At 40.8% G+C, this 19,799-nt stretch overlaps 1 protein-coding gene and 1 pseudogene across 3 annotated transcripts in view; one reads left to right on the top strand and one right to left on the bottom strand.

Annotated features, from left to right (window-relative positions):
* Window positions 1-19,799, bottom strand: part of CAMSAP2 (calmodulin regulated spectrin associated protein family member 2) — a 115,319-nt gene that overhangs the window by 71,123 nt on the left and 24,397 nt on the right. For all 3 annotated transcript variants that reach the window (XM_048496705.1, XM_048496704.1, XM_048496706.1), the window contains exon 2: window positions 14,255-14,514. In XM_048496705.1, coding sequence (XP_048352662.1) covers window positions 14,255-14,514 — 260 coding nt within the window. The remainder of the gene's footprint in view (window positions 1-14,254; window positions 14,515-19,799) is intronic.
* LOC125434055 lies at window positions 12,389-12,530 on the top strand (annotated as a pseudogene).

The raw sequence follows: 19,799 nt of genomic DNA, 5'->3' as shown, positions 1-19,799 counted from the left end.
TAGGACACACCCATTGCTAAATGAAAAGAATAAACGCTGCTGCTACACAATTTTGCCTGGCTCAGATTGTTATTCACCACAACAGGCTAATGACTATTTACAAGGCTGCTGTGATGCAGAAGCAGCACAATATTTAAACACTAAAAACATAAATAACACATTTACTGGCCTTCATAATCGACTTGGACTAGTGATTTCTACAATCAGTTTCAGTACAGAAGTTTCTTGCTTTTCAACATTGAAAAAGCATCCTAACCTGCACTGGTTTGGTATAAATTTGGTATAAATTAAAATTCCTGATCCCTTAAACCTCTTGTTCCCTTACTTCCCAACCACAGCTGACAACATCTGTAGCAGTGTTAACAATCAGAAGGTCAAACCAGAAGATCTTATCAGTTTTCCAAGGGCAAAAGCAGATTGTTCCTTGATTTCCCCTTCCCCTAGCAGCCCCATTACATTTGGACCCCATCCCCAAAGAAAATATGTTATAGATCAGTAAACTTACAAAATGCCACATGGGATTGGGGGGGTGGGGAGCTGCAGTGGCAAGAGGGAATCACTCTTATGCCACCTTGTGAATGAAGAAACCTGACAATCAACCCAGAGCTTGTAATTCTCCTAAACACAGCTATAACCCCTGTTTAAAGCCAGTCATGGTTTGCATTAACACTGATATAGACAAAATATTGCACTATTTTGGGCTATCTCCCCAAAGGAAAGCTAAATGAGAGTGTGAGCCCACAAGGCACCATCTTCAAGTCATTTTCTAACCATCAAAGAGCTGGGAACATTTCATCTGCACCATGGCATTTTGTAACAGGGATGTAGCTCTCTCTCTCCTACCTCTCTATATTCCCTTTCAACTGATAGACAAATAATTAAAAATTGTACAAGTTAAATAAGTACTCTTCTCATTTTATTTGTATTTTAAAATAAACGAAGATGATGCAAACCAGGAGGTGCATGGCTTGCACATACAGTGAAATGCAGTTTAGCAAAGAACATCAGTAATAACAACATTTCTCATTCCAGTGTAATTGAGCACTAGGTGTTTAATTCAATCTCACTGGCTTTCTTGATTAGAGACTAGTGCAGTTTGTTTCCAATCTTATTTCAAGAATTTTGGGAGGTGCCAAGGGGAGTTGCTATACGGAAAAAAAAACAATTTCAGAGCTCTTCACAATTGGCTCACTTTCTAATATTTTTTGAAGAAAAAGCAAATATGCATATAAACAAATCTCTCCCTACCCCCACCCACAAGTAGTGAATCTATTTTGCAGACATGCTGAGCTGATAGCGCCTGAAGAATTAACCATTTAAAAAGTCACAGTAAGTGTTCAGCTTGGAGCTCATTTTATTCTAATTAATATAGAATTGGGACACAGTGGAGAAATTATTTGTGCTACAAAATAACAGTTCAGTGTGTCCTAATGATCCAGTCAAATAAGCCTGATTTCTGCAATTTATATAAAGCTGCACTCGACAAATTTAAGGTGCCAGGTGACCATAGCATCTAAAGATTTCATTGTGGCACCCAGTATTTTAATCAATTATTTTATTGGAGTCTCCCCCAGAATTTGGCAGTGCAAGTACAAAGCTTATTTATCATTTTGCATCACAGGTTTTGCTGTATAACAAAAATGAATGTGCATAAAGTTGCTTCTTGATATCTGCTTTCTACACTGGCTCCTACATTCAATTTAATGGAATATTTAGAGCAATAATGGAATTATGAGAAAGTGTGAAGATTAGGGCTTTACAGCAGCAATAATTTAAAAATATGGTCATTAGAATACGAAGCTCTGATGGGTGAAAAATGAGCTTGGCTCATAAATATTTGGACTTGTTTCTAGGACCAAAGAAAAACTGTCAATGACAAAGAACATAAATTAAACAAAAGCATAATTTCTCATTTTACTTTATATTGAAAAGGAGGTAAATTCCCATTTCCAATTACTGAACATTTTATTCAGCTACCTTAATGTCTCTTGGGAATTCAGCAGGCATTCCCCGTACATGGTCAAGTACTGACGGGTTAAATGATATGATGGAACACTACTTTCCTACAGACATAGAAATGGGAGTGCACTTGCTTTCCCTACCTACCAATCCTTTGTGAGAGTAACAGGTAATAACGGTAAAATCCAACATGAATAGAACTAGATTTTACAATAAATTCAGGAGAGTTTAGATTAATGCCATGCTTTTCTCAACCATAAGGAATCTCAAAGGGGCTTACAAACTCCTTCCCTTCCTCTCCCCATAACAGACACCTTGTGAGAGGCTGAGAGAGTTCTGAGAGAACTGTGACTAGCCCAAGATTACCCAACAGGCTTCATGTGTAGAAGCAGGGAAACAAACCTGGTCACCAGATTGAAGTCCGCTGTTCATGTGGAGGAGTTGGGAATCAAACCCAGTTCTCCAGATGAGAGTCCACCTGATCTTAAACTAGCTATTAATTGTGGTAAACTAACATGCTTCTGCATAATCATTTCTGGAGTGTTTATATATGGGTGTCTGGTGGAATCTGTTGCAACAGAGTTGTGGGGCAGATTAACTTAAAGTTGTCACCATAGGAAATAGATACAAGTTGAAATATTTCCTACTGTATGGCAGGTGCCTCAGACAGAAGGTTTATGCTATTTCTATCTCAGGCAACCTGCTATATATAAATGTTTCGTTTCACAGACGGAAGAAGCAGTGTTAACAACCATGAGTCAAGCAAGCAAGAGGTGCAAAACTGATCTATCAGATTATCACTAAAAATAGAGGCCTGTATCCTACAAACCTGAATGGAAGGAAAGTCTTGCATGTTTCCTCCAAAAAATGCTACAAGGACACTGCAATGGAGAAATAGGCACCATCACTCTCATTTCAACTTTGTACAAACAAAGCCTCAAGCATCAACAGAAACTCCAGTGGAAGAGCAAAAGGTGGTAGTGCCATCTGATTCCCCATTCACTGCTCCACATGTTTCATTGCATTTTGTCCACAAAGCTCCGAAGTCCTAGCATCAGCTTTTTAGAGTTTCCAGGTGGGTGATAGGAAAGTGGTGGAAATGTAAAAGAGCACCATGGTGCTTCTAATTCATAGGGTACAAGCCAAAAGACACAGAAAGTGATGTCTATCATGCATCTTCATCTCAACCAACTCTGACTGTTTTAGCATCACCATTATGAATTTTTAGAGACCAGACCCATTTATGTTGCCAGTGCTGAAAGAGCTCTACAGGTCTCCCATCTATTGCTGGGATCAATTCAAAGTGCTGGTTCTCGTGTTGAACTCTAAATGATCTCCAGAGTATCTAAAGGCCATCACCTCCCCATACAAACTTGTCTGTGAACTAAGATTATCATCCAAAGCCCTATCAGGAAGTAAAATTAATTTTAATCATTTCTGAAAATTATCCCTGAAAAAGGAGTATCAGAAGAATGATATCCCACATGTCAACCATTCTATGGCTTTATGCAACTACAAATGCCATAACTGCATTATAATTAAAGGGCAGCCATGAGTGCCAATGGTATAAGAACAAAACTCCTTCTTCTAATCACTCCCACAAAGCTAATTGTTCCCCTGAGAAATAAGAAGCAATCTGTATGAAACAGCCGCTACCATATAATGCATCTTCCTAATTATACTCAAACCTGGATTACCCAAGTAGCTTTTTTGCTGGTTCTTAGGCCTCTCTAACAAGATAACCAGAAACAGCGAATGACCTACTTGGGCCTTTTAGCTAAGGCAGAAATTCTAAGAAATGTCAGCCTACAGGCCAACTTTAACATCACACTTTCTCTGTGCCCCATTAAAAGACCTTTCCTATCACGGTGCTCCATGTAGTGACTACAATTGCTTTGTAAGACCTCTTACCCTGCACTCTGGTCCATACGCTTGCTAGGTTGCCATATTCAAAATTATCCAATGTCCGCTCATTCAATTGAAAATGTTGAGTAAGATTGCCTGCCCCATTAACACAAAAACATTCTTTGTTACAACTATTCATATGTATTGGAAAGAATCCACTTGTAATATTTCGGCACAAGAGTCAACACATGGGGCCTCCCCTTGTTAATTTTAGATTACTCCCCCCCCCCCCCAAAAAAAACACACACACACACGAGAGCCTTAAGCAGGAAAATCAACACCAGCAGCAATTTCTAAGACAAGGTTTATGGAAGTAACATTTAGAAGCTGTAGATCGTCTCGCAAACTGACATACTGTATTCCACATATCAAGATACAGCAGAGCACACATTTTTTAAAAAAATCAGTGAGAAGCAGCATACTTCAAAAGCAAAACACACACCTCTCTACATTTAGACAGACAGTGACGTATAGTGGTTAGAGTGTTGGATTTGGTGACTCAGGCTCAAATTCTCATTCTGCCATTGAGAGTTGCTGGATGACTTTGGGCCAGTCACAAACACTCAGCCTAATCTATCCACATGGTTGTTGTGAAGATAAAATGGAGGTGAGGAGAACAATGTAAGCCACTTTGTATCCCGTTGGGTACAAAAGGTACAATATAAATGAAGTAAATAAATTCTTTGATTAGGCTGCAGTACCCCTTCCAATGCTCATTTGAAAGCCATGTCTCTGGGAGACATCCCATGCACATGTGTTTTCATTTTTTTGCCTACTCCCATCTTAATAACTGTTGTCTTGTGATGGTGTATTGAATGTTTGGTATTTGGGTCATCTTGTGTTATATACTTCTGGAAACCATTTTCATCAAAGAAAATCTTTCAAACAATCAATCAAGAGATCAGCTCAGAGTGCAGCAGATCCCTACTCTACTTCTACCACAGCTCTATGGAATAGATTAGACAGAGAATCTGTGATTTGCTCAGAGTCACCTTCTGAGCTTCTAAGCCAAGCTGGAATTGGGACACAGATCACTGCTTTTGGGTCACTGCCTCTTGCTTGATTATAGAAGTTTAAATAAATGAATATCCTGCTTCTTCTGCAAGGCAGATCACAACATTAATACATAAATAATAAAAACATCAAAAAGCAAGAGAGATCTGCATAAAATCCAATCAATTTAAGAACAGCAGCATGTAATGAACAATCACTGTATCTAATAGCAGTAGCCAAATCCACACAATGGAGCCAGCCACTACTGGCATGCAGGTTTGTGCAAACCTAAGGGAATCCACAAGTTTGCTGAAAAATCTAATTTGTTTTTAAAAGATCGGTTGAAACTTTACCCCCATCCCCAAGGAGCAGCCAGGGCTGGAAGGAAGAAGATAAGCAGTCAGCAGACCACACAGGTAGCTAGTCAGAAAAATGGATTTTTCCTGCCCTTGCAAGTCTCCTGTCTTTTTTCATGCAATTAGGAACGGAGAAGAAAATGTTTAAAACAAGACAGCTCCTTAACTTGCAAAAAAAAATCAGCATCAATTAAGTGTACAAATATGGAGAGATTAAGAAAGAATAAAAGAACTAAAGAAATCAACAAGTGCCTACAAATTTTTAAACAAAGTTTTACTAAAGCTTTAGCCTTAGCTACATGTAAACCCTTGTGGGGAGGGAATTACATAGGAATATGAACAGCAGGGCTTCAGTAGATTATTTCAACTGACAAGGTTAGAATTGGAACAGGGGGTTCTTCAAATATTCTCATCCAAGACTGCATAGGGGTTTTAAAAGGCAAGAGCCAGGACTCTGAATTATGCCCAGAAACGAACTGGAAGACAGCTTATTTTAGAATAGAAAATGCCGGTCAACAAAACTATTGCAATACTCAAAGCCAAACAGTCTTCCAAAGGCAAACCCATATAGAGTACAAGACAGTAACCTGCACTTGATCACAATTTGGATGACTGTGGCTTTATCTTGTTTTGCACTGCTGTACGCTTCAGTCTTCCAAGTTTGGTTCTGGGCATTTCAAAACTTCAGTCTGCCTCTCTCTGAATTTACATTACAGGGAACATTACAAACTAAAGTCCAGAACTTAATCGGTCAAATACTAAACAGAAGTTAACTAAAACAAAATTAAAAGGCTAATTCAACTTCAACAACCTTTATTGGCATAATAGTACAATTCTATCAACAGAGAGTTCAGTCTCCAAACAGGTAATGAAAATAAAATTATGAATAAAGATCAGTACATAAATTGAAAGATAAAACAAGGGGGAGAGGGGGAGAAAGGAATTAGGCAAGTTAACCCTTGGATCTCTGGATTTATAATATATAGGTCAAAAAAATTGGCTACTGGATCTGTTACCTTGCTGCTGGTATTATCTAATAAAAATATGATCTTCTGCAAATTGGATGCGTACTCTTTTTTTGCTAACAGTGGAGATAGCCATTTTGTTCTAGGTGCCATAAAGAGGAGACAGTATAATAAAATATGTACTATAGAGTCTGGACAGTCCGCATTACATGCACAAAGCCTTTGCTGATAGTGAGTTTTAGCAAACCTTCCTTTAACCTTGTTCCCCGAATATAAGACATTCCCGAAAAATAAGACATAGTAGAGGTTTTGCTGAAGTGCGAAATATAAGGCATCCCCCAAAAGTAAGACATAGCAAAGTTTTTGTTTGGAAGCATGCCCGACGAACAAAACACAGAAAAATAAGACATCCCCTGAAAATAACACATAACGCATCTTTGGGAGCAAAAATTAATATAAGACACTGTCTTATATTCGGGGAAACACGGTAGCACAGCTGATGGGAGAGCATTACAGTGGGCCAGCATCACTGCTCTACGAGACCTGGGTGGTATTAATTGATGAAGATATTTATCCCCCCTGCTTACTGAGCAGGGGATACCAGGGTGAGAGGGGAGCAAGACCTTGTGGCCTTTTCAATTAGAGTTTGGTGCTCCTGATCCAGCAGCTTCCTTTTAGGAGCTGAAAATATTTCTTTGGATGAAAATATGATCAAGGAATCCAGAGATTAGTCCAGCTTAATAATTTTGGACTCGATAAGGCCCCACCATTCAGATTGATGGAAAAGCTGTAGTGACTTATTAATCAGATGTAACCAGAATTTAAAAGTGACAATCCAGGCCCTTGGAGAGACTAGTTTATAAGGTACTTTATCATCTAAACACCACAATCTTTGGTAATGGCCATTCCATATAATGAACACTGCTAGGAAAATTCACAAATCAATGTGGTCATATGGTTGTGGAAAATGGAAGTTTAGTTTAGAAGAGGAATTCCCTTTTCAGCTTGGTCAAGGAACTAGCAATTATCTCATATGCTAGTATTGTCTACTCACAATTTAATTTTATACACTGGTTGTTGTGGGTTTTCCAGGCTGCGTGGCTGTAGTCTGGTAACTCTTGTTCCTAACGTTTTGCCTGCATCTGTGGCTGGCATCTTCAGAGGTGTATCACAGAGGGAAGTCTGTTACACACATAATTTTATATACATTATAAATAAGGACTTGAAAATACGTGGATAGACCTGATTAAAATACATTGAAGTAACGTCAGGGAAAGGGTCAGTCTTTATTTGTGTATGTACACGTTTAGTGCCTAGCATGTTACTTACTTTATTCTGATTTGGGAATAATGGTGATTGTATACTGTTGAATTATAATTATCATTTTTATAGTCTATACGTTTCTGTTTAATTTATCTATAATTGCGATCAGAATGTTCCAAAAAGATTAAAGAAAACCCAAAAGAAAAAGCCACAACCAAAGAAAAAACAATATTTAAACTCTAAAAAGATTTTGACATTCCAAGAATGTTGAGACAAAACCATGGGATAAAAGCGCATTAAATTTTATTATATGTTTTAAATATAAAATTGTAGTATATTTGTTAAAATGATTATAAATCATTTTCCTTAACTTTCTTTAGCACTGAAGCAAAACTATGCAGACAATAGCTATCCAACAAACAACTTTCAAACCAAGACTATAACGATATCAATTAATAAAACCTAAAATTAAACTTTGCTTGTGATACTATGAAATAGTTTAGCATGTATTATCTGGCCAGTTAACACTCCCCCCCAGCCCGCAATAAAGACCTCAAACAAAATTTAGATTGCAAGCAAATGTAAAATTTAGTTGGTAAGATAAAATGGAGATCTCTCTTCTGCCTTTAGAAACAGCAGGACACATGAATACTGGTTATATTATCCAACATTTCTGCAAATACACAAGAACAGTTGGCTATAATGTATAAAATTGGGTTATTTTCATAGGCTGGGGAAAATTGGCTACATTTGCATAGGTTTTTTTTGCTAACTAGAATCTTTACTAACTAGAATCGTTTACTAACTAGAAACTAGTGATTTAATGCATCATACAAGAGCAAATTCTCACGATGTCTTTCAGTTAAAGTATACCTACTATGTTCTGAACTCCAGCCCATGAGAAAAAGTCTCTGAGCACTGTTCCAATCACATTTAGAGCTCTTTTGCTCCATTAAAGTTTTTGAAAGGAAAGAATCACACAGCTCCTATGTTTTAGCCAAAGCCCTGTGCTGCCGAGCTCCCTCTCGCAAAGGCAAGACTGTAGCTGCCTAAAGTCCCAGCTGAGCATTTTACAATCATCACATTACTCTTGCTCAAGATTCATGGAGTAACTACTGTCCCTGGGGTTACAGATTAGCAAAATCCAGATTACTGAACAAGTAAAAACAGCCTCCTCCCAGTAGTCTTTAAGGATTCCCTTTCCCCATGGTTCACTACTGCATGTATCAAAGGCTCAAAGTGTTTATACTATAGTCCCATACCTCTTAAGTCAACTTCAGCAACACTTTCCATATTAGGAGAAAATGCTTCTCTGTCAAGCAAAACTACCTCTCCAGCATACATTAAAAATCTATCTGCATTCTCAGACATTTTAGAAAGGGGCAGCTGCCAGGGCAATACAGTGCCTCTAGATTATCCACTATATTATAAACCACAATACACGGTTGGTTTTTGTGACAATAGATCAGGAAGTGGTTCCTCTTGTTAGCTCTTATGTTGTAATATCATAGTTTCCCAGCATTCACTTCATCGGAGAAGAGAAACATTGGTTCACGGGTCTGTGAGATACTGTCTACTCACAATACAGTCAAATACTTCATGAAGACAAAGACATCAATGTATGGATAGTACCCTAACTTTTAATTGCATCATGATGGCAACTGATAGCAAAGGCTGGAGAGGAGACATGTGGGCCATCTGTGCCATTATCAAGCCCAGGTGTTGTTTCCATCAGTGCTCTTGCAAGAGGCCAACCCAGGCCTCGGAAAAACACAGCGAAGTAAGCTCTCATGAAAGAAGCTCATTTTTTTCTGGAGACAAGACAGATATTACCAGATGTTATGGCTAATGACTTGAACTAATGAGATACTGTCTGAAATAGCAAACCGGCTGCAGTTCACTGATCAGGGTGTGGGCATGGTAACCAAGGAGACTAGATTCTGAATCCTCCCACCTGCAACCTACCCCAGGTGAAACACTGATAAATCTTTTCCCCAAATATGAATAGTTATTTGCAGGTGTTGATGGAGGGGGGAAAGGGTGGAGACCCTACTCAACTCCACTATAATGCTAGGTCAATGGAACATGTGGGAGACACCATGAGAATAATGAGTACCAGAGGTGCCACCTTGCCCCCACCCCACCCCAGGGAAGAGTATTCTGGAAAATTTACTAGCTATAATGACTTGAATTTTGTTTATTTAGTGCACTTACATGCCATCTTTGCGTCTATGTGGGCTCTTAAGGCAACTTGCAGATAAGAATTCAACATAAATCTGAGTTTTAATGAACACTATTATCAAAACTCATGGAAACCAAGTGCCATCCCATTCATTTAATTTCATTCGAAGAACTGCAAGATTAAGACAGATTTCAGTTAGTTCCACATAAGCTGTAGGAACAGTGCCAGTTTTGTGCTTGCAGGAAGAACCATCAATTGTCCTGAAAACTTGGATAGGTTTACATAAGGTGGAGGTAGCCCTTTGGGTATTCTGAAAGGAAGTTGTTTAGGGTATTAAAGGTTATAAAAACATACCTTAAACTGATCCCAGAAACAAACTAGTGTAACCAAAATAGCATCCATTACTGCCAAACCCAGTTAAAACGGACACTGCGGCATTTTATAATAGCTGTAGTTTCTGAAGGGTAACTTCAGACAGTGTTTTAGTAATCCATGTTATCCAAATGCTTTAAAGTTGTCATTGGCCCCTTCCTTGTTAATCAGATTCCAAACAGAAAGGCCAATTAAACGTGATGCATTTCTAGAGCTCAGGTGTTAAAGCATACAAAATGTAAGGAATTTTAATAAATTAGTACTAATGAATACAAAGAATACACATTTGTTCAAACATTCAGGCTGAGCAAGAATAAAAAGGAAATGTGAAAACACATAGTCCCCTTTCTTATCCCAATCCACTGTCCCTCATTATGTACATAACACTGAGTCCTTAAGGCCCCTACATATGAGTTTAGTTCTCCATAGCTTCCACTCATCCAAAGACAGCAGTAAGATGGAAGAGCTTCTTCTCTATATGCAGAGAATTTATCACCTCTCCTCAGGAGAGTTTCCCCATCCCACCCCACCCCACCCCACCCATTGAGCCCTTCCTGCTTCAAGAGGAAGGGTTTAGTAACTGTCTTATATAGATGAAATATAGAATCTGAACAAACAGGCTTAAAGTAGGAGTTGGTAGCAGCAGTTCAAACATCATTATTAGCATAGTAAAGGCCAAAACGCCACTGTACACCCCAAAGCAGTTATAAGGGCATATCAGAAATGGATGTTATCTTCATGAACAATGTTTTTTTATCCCCATCCCCACAAATTCTGCCTGGCTGTTGGAAATTCCTGCTTCATTATTTACACTGTCCTTGCTTGTGAGAAAGAGGTTAGCTGAGAGACAAGCCTTAGGCAATTCCCACATCACAAATTCATAAATGTTTCTTTGCTGTGCTTCAAACAGAAAACAATTAAACTTTTTACTCGTGCCAGAAGCCTCCAGTGGGAAACCTCAGCAGAACACAAATCAAGTACATAGGACCCAAAAGAGGCACCTTTTATGAGAAGTGAAAGAATGGGACATCAAAGGCTAAATGTAACCTACCACTGTTAATGAAGCTGGAAAATTGAGACACATGGATTAGAGTAGTTATGTATTTCAAGCATAGCTATCTAAATCTCCAGCCAATTATATCATAGGAGTAGAACCTATATTCTGCCTACATAGAAAAGCAAGCAATGGGAGAACACAAGATAGAATTTTAAGATGCACACATAAGAAGGGATCACATGTAAGCAGGGACATAGGTATAGATTTTTATGGGGGGTTGGGGGCGTAGCCATGCCTCCCAAAGCCCCACCCCTGGCCTCAGTGCTTATAAAAGCAGCTCTCCTAGGCCAGGGATGGCAGACTCCCCTGCCCCGCCCACCCCTCACCGGCTGGGCTCCCAGCCGGCAGTCCCTTCTGCCCTCCCCTCCGGACAGAGGAGTAGCTAGGGAAAATGGAGCCTGGTGCAAAATCTGAGTTTTGTGCCCCCCCCCCCCATGGGCGGCCACTGTGATGATGGAATCCACCCGCAAAAAGCATCACTTTGAATGGTGTTTAAACTAGGAGCCCAGATTCTCCTTTTAAATCCACCTTAAAGGGAGAATCTGGGGTACCCAGTTAAAACAACATTGAAAGTGATGCTGTTTTGGGGTGGATTATCCCCCACCCTGAAACAGCATCACTTTCAATGGTTAAACTGGGGACCTCAGATTCTCCCTTTAAATACATGCCCAAGGGGGTGGATATAAAAGGAGAATCTGGGGAAATTTGGGGGGTGCCTGCTGTCAGGGATGCAATTGTTAAGCTAGTAGCACCAAACTTTCAGGGGCTCTTTAGGAGACTCTCCTGATGATGCCATCCAGGTTTGGTGAAGTTTGGTTCAGGGGGTCCAAAGTAATGGACACTCAAAGGTGTAGCCCCCACCTCCTATTAGCTCGCATTGGAAACAATGGGGGTGAGGGAATTCCCTTTGGGAGTCCATAACTTTTGATCCCCTGAACCAAACCTGGGTGGTATAATCAGGAGAGTCTGCCGAAAACTCCCTGAAATTTTGGTACTGCTAGTCTAAAAGCTGCACCCCCTGCAGGCCAAAAACTGAAAAAACTTTAAAAATGCAAAAAAAACCACAAATGGGGGTGGAGCTTCGGACATGTAATGGGGGGTTAAACCCAGGAACCCCCCCTTACCTACGTCCTTGCATGTAAGATTTACAGCATCACAGAAATAAGTTTTCAGTGCAGCCAGGTAGAAGTCCTGAGTAAAATGCTCTACCCAACTGGGAAAAGAAAAGAGAACAATTTTATTCTTCTGATTCTTTACCTTTTAAGATTTGTATCATTTGAATTTCTCTGTCGTCTTAGGTTAAATTGTGAAAACTTTAATTCCCCATAGACTTACTATCGCTTCTCGGCCTTTTGGCTAAGATCAAGTGTAGACCTACTTATTTTTTACTATTTTAAGCCACTTTATTAAGCCATTTTCAGACAATTTTCCAACCCACTCACAAGTTTGTCTCCCAAGATAATTCTTGTGAATCACAAAGAACTCTGGCAACAAACTCATTTCATAGAGAATTTTGTACCAGGATGATACCCATGCTTAGCTGTATAGCAACAAAGTGAAATTGACGAGTTTCCTGCATTTGTAAAAGGTACTAAGTCCATGCTGGGGGAGGGGTGTGTGTGCTCTCATGCAGCCTCTATGCTACTTTCATACAAATCCAGAGGACCTTCCAGCCTTAAAGTGGGTTTATTATATGATGAATGCACAACGAGACTACAGAGTGAGGGGAGAAGTGGGAAAGCTCCATCTATACAAGTGGAATTCTGCTTGCAGTTCTCTGGAACCAATCTCAGAATGTGTCTCAAATCCAGAAAAAACTGGTTGTAGTGGACAAGCTGTCCCTCAAGCACCTTTTCCACCACAATTGATATTCTCAGAGGAATTCCAGGGTGCTATGGTATTTATTGTGAGAACTACTTTCAAAGAGAGTTACAGTGCAATCCAGAGCCGTCGAGAAGGTAGGGATGTTGCCACTCCCATCCCTGTCTCCTCCCGAGGGTTTCCTCACGACATAGGAAGCCCTAAAACGGTTTTTGAAAGTGCAAAACTCTCCCACAGCGGGGAATAGAGGTAAGGCCCAAAACTCATGACATATCTCTGCTGGCACAAGGGGACCTACCCCCGCCCCCAAATGCCCTTGGCCACATCAGCACAACGTTTTACACTGGTGGGCCTGGGCAATGGAGCCGGTTTCCACATTGGGCACAGCGGAGCCGCGCAACACCCGACCACCAGGGTAAATTGTCCACTCACTAGCAAGTCTGCCCTTCCATCAGCAGCCAGGGCATTTGTGCTGGAGCACCTATGTATCAGTTTTTTTAAAAAGTTTTAAAAAGTCTGTTTATATAACATTGAATATTTTAAACATAAAAGTTCACAATAAAGAAAGTAACTGGTTATGCTGAATCATTATGTCTTTTGATCCAATGATGAATAAAGAGGACCAGTTTTGTACAGATCAACCATTCTTTCAGGTTTTTCAATCAATTTCTGCTGTGTACCATGTTTTTAAAGAGACATTAATCAATTCAACTAGCTTTTCATTTTTATTACTGTATAGATTAACACAAAATAGGTTTGTTACAGATTCATCACCATATACCCATGATTAGCCCTTTCAAACATTTCTGTAATATTTCATAATTACAGGAGATTGTCTGTGAGGGCAACCAATACGGTCTCCATCCCATTGCCAGGACAGAGGTATACACGACCAGCATGCAATGTCTGATCATTGTGCTTGGCAGCAGGTAACATCTTACCATTTTTGTTTTAATTGTCAACTCCTGTCAACATGCTATGCCTCTTGAATCATATTCTGCCCTCTCATAAATCTGATAGTGTTCCCACCTCTCCTGATTAACTTAGGAAGTTATAATTTTTTACATACATAGGGAGCCTCCTAGGGACTTGGAAACCACAAGCTTGCCGTGGTTAACCTGGTTTTGCTGCTTTCATAACTGGTACATGACACATACCCTGTTATTAGATGTAGCAATGTAAACAATGTTGAATTAGTAAAAGAAACAAAAGGAACATAAAGACAATTTACTCCATGTCTTATACATGATAATTTGGAAAGTTAATGTGTGAAACTTAAAGTAAAATTAAACAGTGATAATAGCAGTAACAGAAAACACACACTCACACACACACACACCAAATATACACTTCAGAACCAACATTTGATGCCAATACTCACCATCTGAATAGGTTTCTTATGCAAGTCTCTCTCCGTCACCAATTTCTCTTGGTCAGTGACATACAGGCCTTTCTGTGCCAAGGCCTGGATAACAGCATCATGACCCAGGAGTGGTTTGGCAGCATCACTCTTGAGAATAAGACTCCCGGCACGACAGTAAAGTTCAGCTGATAGCAGCAAATTAACAACAGGAGGTTTAATATGTTCCTGGTCATATTGATCCGTATAAAAAGGCTCTCGAAGTTCCTCTGGTACATTTTCTAAAAAGCAAAAACAATAACAAATCAAATAGAGTCTAATCAGAAGAAGTACTTTCAGATAATCTGTTTATAATTCTGTTTCTTTTATGATGATGATGATGATGATGATGATTACTACTACTATTACTATTATTATACTAAATGTGTTGTGCCTGCCTATTATCCTCAAACCCTGATGCATATTCAAGTGGGGCCTTCCATCCTGGCTAAGCTATCCAGACTTCTTTTGTCAAGATTCTTGTGTGATCACATTTAACTACAGTGTTAAGAAAAATAAAACTCTGGTGTGGGGATCTGAACACTTGTACAATGGAATTTATTACAGGATTTATGTTTTTTGTACAACTTCGATCAAAACAGATCTGTAAACTGACCAAATTGAAATTTGACTGCTCTCTGTGCTAGAAAGGCATTTTGGCACATGTGTGTGACACCACATTTGAATGCTGCTTAAGTGATAATGCGTAAACAAATTAGTATCACTCAAGCATGGATGATGTTTTCTAAATACGAGAATTAATCCTCTGGGCAGCTGTTGACAAATTCCTATTAATGTTTGCAATCTGGAAAGTCAGCAGGAGGCATAATTTTCTACAAATTACACATTACTACAAAAGAAAAGAAAATCAGCCAGATAACCAGTATATTTGAATCATGGGATAGTGGGAAATTCATCCTATAAATGCTCTAGGTATGTATTTACATGAGATTAGTTTAAGTAGAAGTATGCAAAATAAGTTAGAAAAAACATGTGGTAAAAATGCTGCTGTAGATGACTTATACACATAGTTCTTGAAGATTCTACTAAAGAAAGCAGAAAAGTCTACATACAATGGAGGCTACAGGAAAGAAGCCAAAAGAAGGTATGACTGATTTGCTATTATTAAAACAATGTCTTGCATTACTAGAACACGCTTTGCATCTATAAAATCAAGAACTGAAAACAAAAGCTTTCATATCTCACTAAGAAATGCCATTCATTTAGAACAGCATGTACAAAGGCAGTAAATCTAAGGGGATACAAAAACATGTCAGTCAGAAGCCATGATATACAACAGCTTTTAACAATTAATGGAATCTAAATCCAGTAAGCAAGGTAATATGCAGAAAAGAGAAAGTGTTGCCTCCCTGAGCAGCAGTCTGGTTGAGGCCCTTACAGAATAAGCCAAAGTAGAGAATAACAAAATCAAAGAAAGACTTGCAGAAACTGATGACAAGAAAAGGTACTTTTTAATGGAAGTTAAACTCCCTTTACAATCTCATTCTGCACATTTGGACACTAAATCGAAAGAATTTTATTTTAATTTTAGGTAATTTTTTTGTGTACCTACTAAAATAATGTTAAATGTTAATAAGTATGAGTATACACAAGACCAATTTTTAAACTGATCCTTCTAGCTACCAGGTGACATCACTTAACTTCATGCCAAGAAAAGCTTCAACTGCTCATTTTCATTCATTAAATCTCCATTAAACCGACGCAACATTTTTTCCTCTATAGTTGGCAACCTTAATCACGCCAAACTACAGGTAACAAGTTGGATACAAACTATGATTTAGAACAGTGATCTTCCGCCTTTCCCAACCCAGGAAGACCCACCTTTATTCCCAGTAGAAGCCAAGTACTTGGCAAGAAGTCACATGATCTCAGTCATCCAACAGGACAGAAGATGAGCCACTATACTAAAAAAGAATCCTCTCCATCACTGAGTGACCTTGCCCCACTTTCCTGCTGCTCCTCTCAGTATTCATCTAATGGCAGACAGGAGGCATAGTGCCTTTCTTCTCATATGTATGTGTGGTAGCTGAAGCTCATTAAAAAAAATACAAACACAGCAACCTTTACAAGAGCTTGTGACCCATTGGATGAAACCCACTGATTAAAAAAACAATAATTTGTTGGCTATTAATGTTTGCTATTTACAGCCTACAGTCAAACATTACACTGAACTAGATGAATCAAAATTATGGCTTTTAAACTGTAGTTTATCCTGATGTCAAAATGTTGTCTTAAAGCTTTCAGCTGGAAAAAAAATCACATAGTGTGATCACAATATACAAATCTTAATTTGGGTAAGATGGGATGTGTTCTTGTAAATTCATTTTATACAGGGGACCCTAATTTCAGGCTTGTGGTTATGGATTTTGTTTTCTTATGCAGGGGTCTCCAAGTACATCCAGCCCGCCAAGGGATTTTATCCGGCCTGGAGCCACTTGCCTCCCTGGTTGCCTCTCTTTCCTACTGGTGTCTCTCTCTCCTCCTGCTTGCCTCTCTCTGCCATGATGCTGTTCTGGGGAAGTGGTAGAAAACCAGGGAAGGGGGCATGAACAGAAAGGGTGGGGGTGGGAGAGCAGAACCAGGGGGTGCTTACTGGCTGTGTCCCAGCCTGGTCTAGCAGTCTGTATGAAGATCTGCCTTGCCTAATGGCTCTGCGCCCAGCAGGGATAAATGAACAATAGGGTGACAGAGATAGGTAGGTCTTGAGAAAGGGCTCCTTCATCAAATCTCTTTCCCTCCAACCACCACCAAATCACCACTGGCTTTTCTTTGGAAGGACTCCTATTTCTTCCTCTTGAGTGAAGGGTTCAAACTTCTCCATGCTAGAATCACGCAGGGTTGGTAAAGGATTCAAAAGGAAACCTGCTGGTTTATGAACGCATCGGTTATCAACTCCACTGTGGTCTAAAGCAAACTGCTATGCCCTTTCCCCTTGTTAACCCCATTTTCCACTCTCCCACTTCTGACGACCTAGCTTCCCCCACTGTAAAATCCAAATTTCATGAAAAATCTTTGGGAAAACAGAATTATGTACTGCTGAGTGCATTTTCCCTGGGGATGGTAAGAGAACTAGTGTGGACATTCCACCTGACACAAGATTGGTGTCTCAAGACATTGTGTTATTTATAGCCTGCCTTTCTCATTGGGACTCAAGGTAGATTACAAGGAGTTCATAAAACTTACTCATTCAGTTAAATTTTATTCATTCATTTGTTTTATAAAACTGATTTTTTTCCGGCTTATGAACATTTGCAAAATATACAGTGTAGACCTCTCACTGAAAAGTCTGGAGACACCTGCTCTAATTGATACCCTCTTTACAGGATCAGTTTACCAAAGACTATGAGAGAATATTAGAATTTGCCTTAAATTTCTCTCAAAAAATCATTACTCATTGCTCAATTAAGCATCTCAGTCAAAATGCTTCAGGCCAACTCTTTTTGCTGTGGAAATGGTCATATGCCAGCCTCACAACATAAATATAAGTACCATAATCTATACAGTAGTTTAGAATATAAAAGCTAAAGGTAGTTCCCTGAGCTATGGAGTGATGCCATGTTACAATGTGTACTAGATAGTCTATGTTTATTGGGATGGTTTGGCACTGCCTTCCCCAGTCATCTACACTTTACCCTCAGAAAGCTGGATATTCATTTTACCAACCTTGGAAGGATGGACGGCTGAGTCAACCTTGAGCTGGCTACCTGAAACTGACTTCCATTGGGTTCGAGCTCAGGTCATGAACATGCAGCTTACCACTCTGCACCACAGGGATCCAAGTTTAGAATGTTCTGATTATCTAATATACATTACCTCAGTCATATAAAAGCTTTGCAGAATAGGCCAGTTTTATTTCTGTAGTCGACCCACGCGGTCAGCGTAAGAACGAGACGAGACGCGGAGATAACATCTGGTGGAGATCGCCAGCAGCGGGAGACCGGAGGTCCGTGTTCCTAGCGAGTCTCCCGTCTGCCGGTTCCTGGCACCTTTTATTGTTACTCTATCGGGCGCGTGTAGGAGGGAGGACTGGGGGGAGTTCCGGGAGAGCGGGAGGTCGTGGGAGACTACTCGCGTGATGCATGATCTCATCTGGCTAATGCGGCGAGGAGCTGACGCTGCCTGAGCCTAATCCTCACCTGGGGGCAAGACCATTGTCCCTGCGCCCGGTGATTGAGCCAGACAGTTCACGACCCGTGACTCATGGGGGGATGAGGAGTGGGTGTTGGCGATGCGACCGGCAAGGCCGCAGGTCCGTTGGCGTCCCAACGTTCTACTACGGCACTGCTGGGTCGGCAGTGCACTACTACATCTCCTCCTTTTTCACATTTTTTTTTTTAGAAAACGGGGGGCCGAAACGCTAAGGGCGCGATTTAAAGGGACGCTTGTCTCCTCGGCCAAGCTTGGTCAAGTTGACTGCTGCTTGTGCAACATTAGAACTTGGTTGCGGGGTAAGGGAAATACGAGGGGCTTCTTAGCACACGCATAGGCAATATTAGACACGCATTGAAATCTAAAACAAGATCCGATAACAAGGTACTACAATTAAACCAATGCAGAGCTGTACAATAGCACTCAACCATCTCTCCCCGCAATAGCTCCAGAGGGCTGACCACCAATGGGGCAAAACATCATACTTCAGATTAGATACAACTTCTTGCAGCTCACGCACTTTCATGTGGGTCAACTGGGGCTTATCAGCAAGATTAAAACAACACATATTATGTACATTCTCACAACTCCTTTGGTGATGTAACAACAACAAATAATCAATCGCGGCACGATTGTCTAGGGTCGCTTGACGAAGTTCCTGCTGCTCGGAGGCCAGGGCATCCAGAGCGGTGGAGGTAGAGCGATGGACTTCGCGAAGGGCACAGGCCAGCCGGCCAATAGTCTTAGCATTGTAGGAAGCGAGTCCGGGGACTCCCACTAGGGAAGTCGCCAGGAGAGACTTAACTCCGGCTCGGAGAGGGCGACTGGGCTGCTCCGACAGGAGGTGCGGGTCACGAAAGGCAGATGAGCTGGCGGGCAGCAAGGCGTCCGGGGCTCCCAGGGTGGAGCCTGGGGTAGAACGATGGTGAGGCGACTGAGGCAACAAAGCAGTTCCCGCAGAGAGTCGGGTGGGGATATAATTAAACGCTCTCTCCCCGCAGGTCCACAGAACCAGCCCCTGGGGAGCAGGCTGTTTCCGAACATGGGGCGAATGTCTTCCCTGTGTGTGCAGATCCAACTGGCCGAGCCGACGTATCGGGCCCGGGTCGGTTCCTTCGCTTGGCTGCGCCTGCGGATGCGGGCGCGGGTGTTAGCTTCGTGGTTAGCGACAGTCTTGGCGACATGGGAGAGAGGGCCGGCCGGGAGGGTTTCTGGACGACGGGTCCCCAGTCGGCGCTCATAGAGCATCTGGATGGATGAGGTATCTATGAAGCTGCCCAGCCCAGACTCCGCTAGGAAGTCTCCGGGTGCTTTGCAGACGGGGAGCAGGCAGGAGCTCCAGCAGGCTCCCCCACTC

Source organism: Sphaerodactylus townsendi, linkage group LG05 (genome assembly GCF_021028975.2).
Source record: "Sphaerodactylus townsendi isolate TG3544 linkage group LG05, MPM_Stown_v2.3, whole genome shotgun sequence".
NCBI lineage: Eukaryota > Metazoa > Chordata > Lepidosauria > Squamata > Sphaerodactylidae > Sphaerodactylus > Sphaerodactylus townsendi.
The sequence above is the reverse complement of the archived record's forward strand: the minus strand, read 5'-3'. Positions and strand labels throughout refer to the sequence as shown.